We start from the raw sequence: 12,332 nt of genomic DNA on the forward strand, positions 1-12,332 counted from the left end.
CGATAAAATTGTACAGGTTAATATGCAATAAAAAAGATGGACATCTGTAAATTTTATTTTTATTATTTCGCGATGTCATTTAATGGCTCAACTCGTTTGGCTGTCCAGCTACGAGTTCTCCCAACTTCACGAAGGAACTATCATAATTCATTCTGGCAATAATGTTTAAAACCAATTAATACTATATACGATACGATGAGATTTTAAATAAACAATTTATAAACCGTGTCGGGGACAAAACTTAAAAACTTACAAAAATACGAGGCACCGCGTTCCAACAGATTTACATTTTTACGATAATTTAAACAGCGACGATAGGATTGTTGAAGATATAGAGAAGCTTTCAACGTAGAATACCTAAGCTTCGATGTGGATTATACCGAAACCGAATTTGCTGAATAATACCAACCCGCAAAGTGCGAGCAATATTTTCAACTTATTTCACATTTGTTATTTAAATAATACTAATTACATTATACACAATTTAATAAGCTACAAAAAGGCATGGTAAAACAAAAAGCAGAAATAAGATATATCCACTACGAACAAAGCTGGATTTTTGTGAAGTTCAAAATGCATCAACTAAATTTCCTCGGTTTCGGATTATTGTAAATTATTTTGCATAGAAAGCTCCAGTTTTCACATTGTACAGGAAAACAGGAGTCCTAATATCGACACATAAAATATTAACTAAATCGTCGCATAGGTAATGCAGTCATTGGTTTTTCTATTGCAAGATGAAAATAAACCTTCTGTCCATCGATCACCGACGATTTCGTCTCTTTTCGTATTTTTACTGTCCTCCTCTAACACGTTGACTGCCACGACACCCGTATTCGGGTGACAGCAAAGTTTCCTGTAGGGCCGCGTCACCCGTATTCGGGTGACGCTTATTTCACTACTTGCGAAGGATCGTCGCAGGTATTTGAAAAGATATTCCAGAGGAAGTAACAAAACTATTGAATTGTTATAAAAGTAATACAAAAATGATTTATTAAAAAAATTATTTACTTCGATGGGAGTACCTAGCAGAGAACGTTTGGTATTGCGGCACGCGTGGCCTGACGGAGATTTCAGTGAAAACACGCGTGGCAGTGAACGTGCTAACAAGCTTTCTATCCCGATCTGTTGAAACTCCGATAGTAAAAACTCCCATTGTTTTGAACTGAACTCTCAACTCTTAGAAAGAGGCGCGTTATTTATGGGATGGCCCGTACTTATGAACGGAAGCGTAGGTCTGTTTTCGATGAAACTTATCCCTAACAATGCCCCTGAAACTCGACGCACATGTTGAAACCTTATTACAAGTGTCGCGCGTAGGTGCAACACTAGCGCTACGACGTATTTTTTGCTGCTCTTGTCAGCGATTCAAGCGTGAGTCTCTTTAATTGGACGTCGCTGGTAATTTATACGATCACGGCGTGCGCTAGAGACGGTGTGTGACGTTTCGTTCCTGTCGGCTTTTATACGCGCCATGTAATCCGAGGCTCCTTTACGAGCAGGAACCACGTTTGCAGCCGACGATATATTTCATCGAGGCGTCCTCACGTGTTCCTCCCTGGTTTCGCCTGCTTCTGCCGGGGCTGCAGTTTCACTGTTCGAGGTGGAGCGCTACGAAATGGGCTTGCAGCGCGCCTCTGCGCCGAGAAATTTATTTCGTTACCTATTTGCTTTGTACGACGCGCAACCCGGCACAAACTATCGTTAGCATCAAGCTGAGTAACAGGGTCGCTTGATCGTAGCGCATGTCGAGCAGCAACGCTGGCGATGATAACATTCCGCGAAAATAAACGCGCTGGCTGACGATAAAATCGTGTTAGCCTTGGGAAATTTGAGATTTTACAAAGCATCGATGACGTTGTGCGTGCTGCGGATATTTACGCGGATTCAAATTTTTACCATCATCTCTGAAGAAATGCAACTCGAGCAGATATTTTATTTCATCTGCTGGGTATCATAACGTGCGTCACACTTTGCATATTTTATACATTTCTCCATATTACGTGCACTCTGTGTATTTTTGAAGTTTCAAACGTTCCGTAATTGCATGAAAATGAACAATGTATCAACGAGTTTCTACGTATTATACGATTTAATATTTCGACACAGTAGTCAACAAATTTCAGCAATTTTCACTTCCTCTCCTCTGTTTCGATTCGTTCGCTCAAGTAAATTAATGTGATAATTTCATACCTAGTATATTAACGACAGATAAATTATCTCCTGCTATTTTGGCGTATAACATACTTTATCAGTTCCAATTTCTCTTCTTCCAAATGACCTGTTGCCTTCCTATTTTTCTGCACCTCATACGTGCTTATCTTTGATATATAACAATACAATAAAAAATGTGAAATGAAAAGAATATGCATCATACTCATCATTTATCAATAATATATTTCCTTTCTTTTTTAGAATCTTTCGTTTCATGTCGAAGCCAAATATTAGATTTCCAACAGGACCATAAGAAATTAGTAAAAACATTACAATATTCGATTACAAGTTACTCGAGCTAAATGTTATACTTCTAGCCTTTCCTTCTACATCAATGTTATCATGTTTACGATCATGTTGTATCGAGATTAAGTCCGAATGAAATACTGGCACACCACTGTATTAGACGTGGCACTTGCATACTAATTAGTTGCATACGAATACATTAAATTTCCTAGTACTTTCGTATAAATAAAAATAAAAATTCGATACTAGGAATTTTTACAAAGTCCGAATGAAACACTGGCACACCACTCTATTTGTCGTGGCACTTGCATACTAATTAGTTGCATACGAACACATTAAATTTCATAGTACTTTCGTAAAAATTCTGCGATACTGCGAATACGAAATGTAAAATCTGATAAGAAAGGAACCTCGCTAGGAAAGAAGAATATGCGTCAAAATCTTCCGCAGCTGCTACAACTGTTCACTCGTTCGATCCGAAGTTTCCTTTGCGAGATCTTCCTCTGTAGCCTCGTCCACATCAAAAATACGGTGTATAAATTAAAACAAAGAGGAGATCTACTACACGCACACATTTATCATTTCAGAAATTTACTATGATTGTTTCAAACGAGACAACATATTGTAAAACGTGGCGATCGAAAACCGATGCATGTCACTTTGCTGTTATTCGAGAAAGCTTGCCACGTTATACCCGATCGGCAAGTAGCAAAGATCAACTTACGAGAAGCGTGTAGAAAGTAGCGTTGCAAAGTGTTCTCCGCTTCTAATGCCTTGTTACCTGAAACTTTTCGCGGATCATGTGACGACAATGAAGTATTGCAAATGCACCTGGTGTTGGCGTCCGTTAGGCGAATCAGAGGCGGAAAAACAGAGCGGAAGAAAAGCAAGGCGAGGAGGCGGAAGAGGGCGGGAAGGGTGGAAAGGGGGAGGGAAGGGCGTAGGCATAGCGCGCGTATTCCGATCACCGGTGGTTAACCTTCCGGTGATCGTCTGAACGCTCTTCCGGGAATTGTCTCGCGTTCACCATTCGGTCACGGTCTATTTCCGGGGCTGGGCGATCGCTTAACGACGCATTGTACGTATGTATTTATGGTGGAAGCGATAGAGAGACGGTAATAAATACTGTTATACCGGCATTAACGTTAGCAACGGTGCAGCTCTCTCTCTCTCTTGCTCTGCGAGCTTCCTCTGTCGCGTGTGGGTAGCGCACAGAAGAAGGTCCCCCGACAGAATAATGAGAGGAAGGCGGGTAGGAGGAACGAGGAGGAGACGAAAGGGGAGGCCAGAAGAAGACGTACCGACAGGAATTGTGGCCGTGTCTTCGGACTCTCGCGCTGATGCTTTCTGGGACACGAGAACGTGCTCCCGTTACGCCAAACGCCCGAGCAATTAGCGAGGGAAACAAACGTTGTCCTGTTACGTACTAACCAACCGCGTACAAAGGTAATAGAGTCGCGCCAGGCAGAATGCAACTATGCTAGGGGAACGGTGGTATGTGTGCCGGAAAAAAAGGCACACCGCGGCGAGCAGACCGAGAAAAATGTCCTGGTTCCCCTTTACGTTCGGTGCTTCGTCTGCAGGACCTCGAAATTACAGCCTCTGCGATCGGTTACTGCGAATGGCTATTGATTTTGGAAATTAAGCGACAGACGACCGTTTGATCGAGATCTTGTTCGTTATTCTTATTTTATCTTTTGCCATGTTCTAGAGATTAAAGTATTTACAGAGATAAGCGTGACGTACCGTTATATTTGTTATGGCATAAGCCGCGCCTAAATGTTTCAATTAAATGCTAAATCACTGGATGACAGAAGTTTGGATACAAATAACGAATATAAAATATCATACCTAAATGCTTGAATCGCTAGAGCGCGACGGAAAATGGAATAAAAATAACGAATAAAATATCGATCAAACGCTCGTCTGTCGTTTCATTTCGACAATCGAGAAACATTTCAGGAACTGACATTTAAACAGCATCACTCGTGTTTACGCTGTTTGCGATTGTTTGACGATTAAACCCTGACGGTGTTCTATTCTTTTTTCGATGCTTTTATGCGATAAAGAGGAAACATGGGCTATCTCGCGAGTAGAAGCTCTAAGTTAAGTGGAGAAAATGAGCTGTTAATTTATAAAACCGTTATTAACCTAATATAGGCCTATGAAGTTGAACTTTGGGGAACAATAGCAAGCAGCCATGTAAAAAGGATCGAGAAACTTCGAGCAGTAGTCCTCAGTATAGTGATCAACGAAGTTACGTTAGAAACGAAGTTAGAAATGATCATAAAACTGGACCCGTTGAAAATCACACGTCTGGCCGATAAATTTAAACAGCGAATGAAAAAGCCAGCCAAGTAATTCATTTCCGAATAATTCACTACTATCAATCATTAAACAGTTTCACTCATCCAACAATTTATTTTCTAAACGAGAATATTTGAAGCTATAGACCAATGGGAAAATACCTGCATGCTGTTTCCTGCGACGCAGCTAAAACAATTTATCGAATGTTTTTCGTAATCAAATTGTAAATTTTGAATAGGACGATAAAAAGGGAAATTATAGGATAACAGTTGCTGAAAGTACTTTATAGGGAATGAAATATTTATTCAAATATACGGCAGTCATTTTGGTTACGGTTATTTAAAAGAATTAGTATGTAACATGTTTGGCAAGGGATTTATTATTTAAAGAAAGAATAGGTAATTTAATAAATTCTTGATAATTAATATTTAAGAAACTATGTCACGGTTGGTGTAGTAAAATCATATATTTTATTAAGGTGCATATAAGAACTATTTCCAATATTTTAAGATGTAATTAATGGCGTATAATGATGTAAGTGACACCAGGTGCAAGATCCAGATTTGGTAAAGAGTACTATATATAAAATCATCATTTTTCATATTGCAATTTTTGTAATCGACTATCAAAAGACTATATCATAACTGGTCTACAAAAGTCATATATTTTATTACAAGGGTATAAACTAAAGTGCATTTATAAACAATTTCCAATATTTTAAGATGTAATTAATGGCGTATAATGACGTAAGTGACAGCAGGTGCAAGATCCAGATTTGGTAAAGAGTACTACATATAAAATCATTTTTCATATTGCAATTTTTGTAATTGACTTTCAAAAAACTATATCATAACTGGTCTACAAAAGTCATATATTTTATTACAAGGGTATAAACTAAAGTGCATTTATAAACAATTTCCAATATTTTAAGATGTAATTAATGGCGTATAATGACGTAAGTGACAGCAGGTGCAAGATCCAGGTTCGGTACGGATTACTATATATGGACAATAATAATAACAATAATAATCAGTTTCCATACTTGAATCAGGGTGTACTAAAAATAATTTCCAACGTTTTTAAGATGTAATTAATGATACACAATGACGTAAGTAAGAGCAGGTGCAAGTGCCAGGCACGGTGAAGATCACTATATATGGCTAAGATTCGGGGGAAATCCATAAGACTGTTACAACACGAAACATCTCTTGAAAAATTCTTCTCCAAAGTTTCGAATTGGAATATAAAATAAATGAAAAAATATTTAAGCAAGTACCCGAGCGATTGTAATTATTTTAATATCCAAGGTGAACAATCGCTATATAAATCGAATATATCGTGCATAGCCTGCTGTATTTCTATGGGTCACGGATAAAAGAAATTAAGTCGGAAAGCAGTAATACAAAAGAGCCGGGTACGAAAAGGCTCGCGCCAATTGTCGGATACTACCTGTATCCAATGGCAGTGAAGCGTATCTCACGCGAAGCGCCAGTGAATCCAGAGTTATAGCAAACGGTGACGGTCAATCGCCCTGGGATTTATGTACCAGGAAGATGCCAGTGCGGATCTACCCATTTATGTCCATCCGGCCATGGTGGGAAGTTCGATTAAATTCACGGTTTGAATGCCTGCCGACATTTTAAATGTTAACACATGTTGTTTTATCGAAAACCACAGATAAATTTATGAACTTGTAATTCTGACTTATACGCATGTTTCTTACCTCGTCATAGAGGTAGCAACGGTACCATGGTCTATTAGAGAAAACTCGTTTTTCTAACCGATGGCTAATACGCAGTTATATTGCAATGTTAGTATATGTAAATCTAGAATCAATAAATATAATAGCAATGTAACAGATATGTGTGTGCAACATAGTGTATTCACGCGAGAAATAATTTGAATTCCATTTCATTAAAAGATACGTGATGATTCTGTACGGATAGCGGCTACGATACGTCTTGGCACATATCCTTATTTTCCAATCAATATTTTTATCCGTTAACCATTTCTTTTTATCACCTTCTACATTTTATTTTCGTAGTATCCTAATTGATATGCAAATGTTGTAATAAATACAACAGCGCGGCAATACTTGTTACAGTCATTGTGTTAGGTTGTCCGGAAAGTGTATTTCTTTCGCAAACGTGTTTTTCACAACACAAACGTGAAACCAAGTCTGTGAAATGTCGCGGTGTTTATCTCAACGGAATAAAATGGATCGTACGCAATTCGAGGAAATAGTATAAAACGGAAAACGAACTGTTCGTTGTTCGTCCCTGACTTTGCAAAATTATCTTTGGGAAATTTAAGATTCCAAAAATGTAATGTTGCACAAGGTGTAACAAAACACGTGGGATCACTTTGGGGGCTGATTGTACACATAAAGACAACGAAAAACGCTTATATAAACACGTCTATTCGTCTTCGTTTATGAAGATGCATTGAAAACGTTGAAATACCGAAGCTCGGACTAGAAGAGGCTTCTCAACAAATTCGAGAAACACTAGGATCCATGACAGGACGTCTACATGTTTGCCTTGAAACGTAAAGTGGCCATTTTTAGCATCTTCTGTAATTGCAATTAAGCGACACAAAGTCAACGCGGAAAATTCGTTATGTCTCATGAACGAAGACAGATGGATATGCTTATGGAAATCTTTTTCATTGTTTTTAGATGTACCAGCTGTCAAAGTGGCTGCCACGTGTTCTGTTACACCCTGTACAAGACGTTTAAAGTAGAGCGCTTATCGTGGTATTTAGCGGATGAAAGAAATTTCTCTCTCGACTCTATTTGTTTAATTTACGTTTATAAAAATAGAAAATCGCATGTCGATGTCTATAATACCGCGACCCAAAGTGCCTGAGATTATTACAAGATTTCTACGTTATTTCAGACATGGAAAAAAGTCGAATATACGTGACCGTCCTATTTACCATTATTATGTAGCCATTTAAAAGAGTGTAATAGTGAGAGAGGAAGAAATAAATTACACTGTAAGTTGCGAACAAGCGTACCAGTCTGTTTACCCTCTCGAGTATTCGCTGGAAGAAAATTACTGCAAATACATGGAGAACACGGAAAGCAACGACATGAAATGATAAACGGGGCCGAAAGAAGAGCACGGTATGCTCGCGTACCCTTCGAGTTTTCAGTTTCACGGTCGACTGATAATAAATAGAAGTGGCCAACAAATCCATTGCCCACGACCTCGTAGCTAACATATTGTTACAATCTGAGGAATCTCGTTCGTTCGTTATCGACTAACAATAGACGTTAGGTTGCCTCTGTCCTCCAGTCGCTGACAGTACCTAAACAGTCTCAAAGAATACCGGAAGCGCATGATTCTCGCAGGCGAAAAAAAGGTACACTCGGGCGAGGCAAACCAGGAGAAAAAGAAAAGAGCAAGAGGAAAAATCTGTATTACGAGGTATTGTTAAAAGGGAAGATTCGCGGCGCACGATACAACGTAGAAAACGACGGGATGGGTTTCCGCTGTTTGCAGCTCGAATCTTGGACCCGTAAGACGTACGAGTGTAGAGGTCCGTGTGTACGAGTTGAACGATACAATAAACTTTCTCCGCGAGAGGACTCTTGCGAATACGTGTCCTCCTTTCTGCCTCATCGGATGCAAAAGTAAGGTAAGGTAAGGTAATGGCATGGGAACCGCGGCCGAGCCAGACCCGTCTCGGATCCGCTTGACTGGCTGGAAACTTCAACCTGCTGAATCCTTGGTCGTTTATCGGCGGCCGCGGGTACCGCAGATCAAACGGAAAGTTTCACTCGGAATCGGTCGATCTGCGGACTCTGCGAGACGCTCGACGATCAATCGGACCAACTCCTTTCTAATACGGTATACAGCAGACGCGACGCATCGCAATTGCTCTTCAACGAACAGAGTAGTTTGCATAATTGGCTATCCACCATCCGTTCGTTGGACGGAAGATTATCTTGTAATTGCGACGCTAAACTAACCTGTTTTGATAGCTTCGATGAATTTGTATACTAGATCGTTTGATTTTATTGAGCAATTTATTTGAATATTACATAGACAGATCGTAATCTTTCTTCTTTTTTATATTGCAATCTTATATTGTAATTTATATTGTAATTTTGTATTGTAATCTGCGTGCGTACAATGTGCCCAGCACAGACTTCAGACGATTTCAATTGACAGGAATGTGAGTACTGTGCAACTTGAAATAACTCATTTTTACATTCAAGGTGTTTCGTAACTGATGGCATAATCGGCAATAAGGTGATTCGTACGAGGTTTTATTTCCGAGAAAATTGACCTGAATGGATCTCGCTATGGTCTAATATCTATATATACTTGTGTTTATTGTATGGATCGAGAAGATGAAATAAAGGTGGATATTCATGGACGATAAATTTTATTAGGTGCTTTAGAAATGGCTGAAAACGTTTTCTGTTCTGTTGAATATCCACAATTATTATTGCCCCTCCTATTAAATTCCTACGGAATTCAATTTCTTTTGTTAGCAAGCAATCAAAATTTATTGTCCTATTTCGTGCTGTGTTTTTCATTAACAAATATAACGTGCACAAGTTTAGGTATCTGTCTATAACGGGATATCGCTAACGCTTATCAGGCAAATATTTAAAGACAATTAATTATCTGGAAAAGAAAGCTGCCTTTCCGATTTATTTTCTCACGCAGAACCACCTTTTCTTCGGTTGCATGTTACCTTCGAAACGTTGTTAACTAATTTACGATGTGATGACTGCGTCTTCTACCTTTTTGAATATCTACAAGAAATATTGCACGTTTCTTTCTATAGATCTTGATGCATAATTATTTAGAAGTCAGATTATGATGCAAGAAGAATAACTTTTTATAATAACATTTTTAATAACAATTAACTCCTTAACAGACAAAGACTCTGCAAGACTAAGACGTCGTTTCTTTCGTACGTATACATAATTTTATGTTGTGCTAAATGGGATGCTAAATACTGTGCTTACGTTGTGTATTAAATGGTATTTTTAGTACACACGACTCTTATTTCATTTGTATGTCAAAAGGTAAATATCATAGATACCAGGAAATAATATTTAACAAAACGATGTATTTTATGTACTGTCGTTGATAGCCAAGTGAGAACCATTTGCCCTCTAACTGTCTACTTGTTGTTCTCCTCTTTATTTTTTCACATTTACTGCGATGCTGAAAATATCAAAATGCATACGAACTTCGAGAGAGAATAACGTGCTCGTCCTAAGGAGTCCAATTAATTAGTATTTGCGGTGTTTTATTAAGTAGGGAGGCAATAGTAAAAAATGGTGCGTTATAATAAATCGCAACAACTCCCAGGTATTTTCAGACTATTTTGCTGCATTAGTTTCATTTCCAACTGACACGAAACAAAAGCTTCACGAGATGGTGCACGAAGCTCTATACGACCGGTTCGAGTCACGTTAAAAGTAAAATCATGTATTTCTGTGCGCCAGTTACATTTCAATTTAAAGAAATGTGTCTTGTATATCCATAATTTCTAACGCGGAGAATAATTTTAGCAACTCTGGTGGATAATATGAAAATATTACAGTACATGAAGTGTACTGAAAATCTGTTCTGAACGTATAACGAATTTCTTAATTTTATCTTTTTATTATTATTTCAATATAATATTTTTATTGTTCCTTGAATACGAAGTATCCAGTCTTCGTTGTTCACGAATAAAATGAAAAATGTTTTCCATATTTTATAATAAATATAGAGCACTTCAAGTATCTATCGGATAACTAAATCTCAAATGCCAATTACGTTTGAACAGCGGCGCTGTTTGTATAATTCTGCAATAAATAAATTTTGTTCGCTACAGTAATTGAAGATCATTTATAATTATTAATTATTACTAAATCATTCTGTTAATAATCTAATACTGTTTTGTTGCATTAGGGGTAAAATCACCAATGCAGATTTATATGTACGTAGACGAGCATATAACTAGAAATATTTTACTTTCACGATATGTGTAAAATATATATTATTTATTCTAAGTTAATAATGAAATATTGTAGCAAAAATGTAATGGATTTTCAAAAAATACGTAGCTTTACTTTCTGTAAAGTAGAGCGCAAAAATATGCACCTGAAACCGACTATGAAACATTTTATCGTAAATTATAGGAAATTTCATTTTTGTCTAATAGGCGGCAACTCGACATAAAGTTCGTCTTAAACGACCATTTAAAGAGCAAAGAAACAATGCTAAAACTGCTGTAAAACAAACTGTGAACTTGCTTCTTATGTCGCTAATAACCAGTATTAGTGGTTGATGCGACACAAGACGATAAATAAAGAAGCAGAAAATTAATCTCAGTTAAATTGACACAAGTATTTTTTTCTATTTGTATGCTCGCCTCGCAATAACTTGAAATCGATTTCCCTGAAACTTAAGGAAATTACCTGCTATTACGCTTCGAGTACTCGTAAATTAAATTCTCCCCTGTTCACTTCAAAATTATGCATTGTAGATTATGATCTCTAGTAAAATTAGATAACGACAGGATACAGCGGAACGTCTCGGAGTAGACTGAGACAGAAAACTTTTATAGGAAACGTACAAAGAAAACGTACAAACGGCAAAAAGATTTAACAATTAAACGAAAGACGCAGAAAACTTTGGTGGCTGATTGGCAAGAAATCGCAGCTAAAAATCTACAACAAACTGTTCATATGTAAAACTATCCTCAAACCGATATGGACGTACGCCTGCCAATTATGGGGCACGGCCTTCTAAATAAAACTCCCATATGAAATCAATAGAGCGATGAAAAGATAAAATTGATGGCCATTTTGAATGCAGATTGGTACACGTCGAACATACAATAACGAACATATAATAGCCTAACTTCAACCTGGTCACAAAATTCCTGTACACATGTTATATATATATATTTTTATACGTATTATATTATGTAATTTGTATTTTATATGCATATTATATTATATATATTTGTAATTATATACATATATTATTCTAAAACGACAGTGAATTTATACTACTACGTTGTCGTCATTAGTTTTAACTGTGAGTGATGGAATAAGCTAAGGGAATAAGCTAACAATAGAGCAGATAAGAAGGGAGGTAGATATATAAGGAGCAAAATAAGTGTAAGAAATGTAAATTGAAAGTTCGTCCAAAGCCGAAAGGCACGGACTAAAATAAATAATAAATACTACTAGGTTGTCCGAAAAGTGTCTTTCTTTTAAAGACATGTCTTTTACAACGATGCTTCTTTATACAAACATGAAACCTAATCTGTCGAACGTTGTGATCATTATTTTCATGGAACAAAATGGATCACGTAATTTGATAAAATAATATAAAACGAAAAATGTTGTGCGTCCATTATTTCCTTCTAAAACGAAAGAAACTTTTCGGACCACCTAATATTTTGTATACGTATTATATTATGTAATATGTATTTTATATACATATTATACTATATATATTTGTAATTATATATGTATATTATATATGTATTCATATTTAAAAACGACAGTGAATTTATACTACTAGGTTGTCCGAAAAGTG

The 12,332-nt window shown here is 37.1% G+C and overlaps 1 protein-coding gene across 4 annotated transcripts in view; it reads right to left on the reverse strand.

Moving 5' to 3' along the window:
- LOC122571660 (CCR4-NOT transcription complex subunit 6-like) overlaps nt 1-12,332 on the reverse strand; it is a 925,145-nt gene that overhangs the window by 453,632 nt on the left and 459,181 nt on the right. The window contains exon 4 of one of the 4 annotated variants that reach the window (XM_043735713.1): nt 5,433-6,395. The exons of the other annotated variants lie outside the window; for them this stretch is intronic. Within the exon in view, the coding sequence (XP_043591648.1) occupies nt 6,343-6,395 (53 nt within the window). The 3' untranslated portion in view covers nt 5,433-6,342. Of the gene's footprint in view, nt 1-5,432; nt 6,396-12,332 lie in introns of those variants that run through there. 4 annotated transcript variants of the gene reach the window in all.

This window comes from Bombus pyrosoma, linkage group LG10 (assembly GCF_014825855.1).
Source record: "Bombus pyrosoma isolate SC7728 linkage group LG10, ASM1482585v1, whole genome shotgun sequence".
NCBI lineage: Eukaryota > Metazoa > Arthropoda > Insecta > Hymenoptera > Apidae > Bombus > Bombus pyrosoma.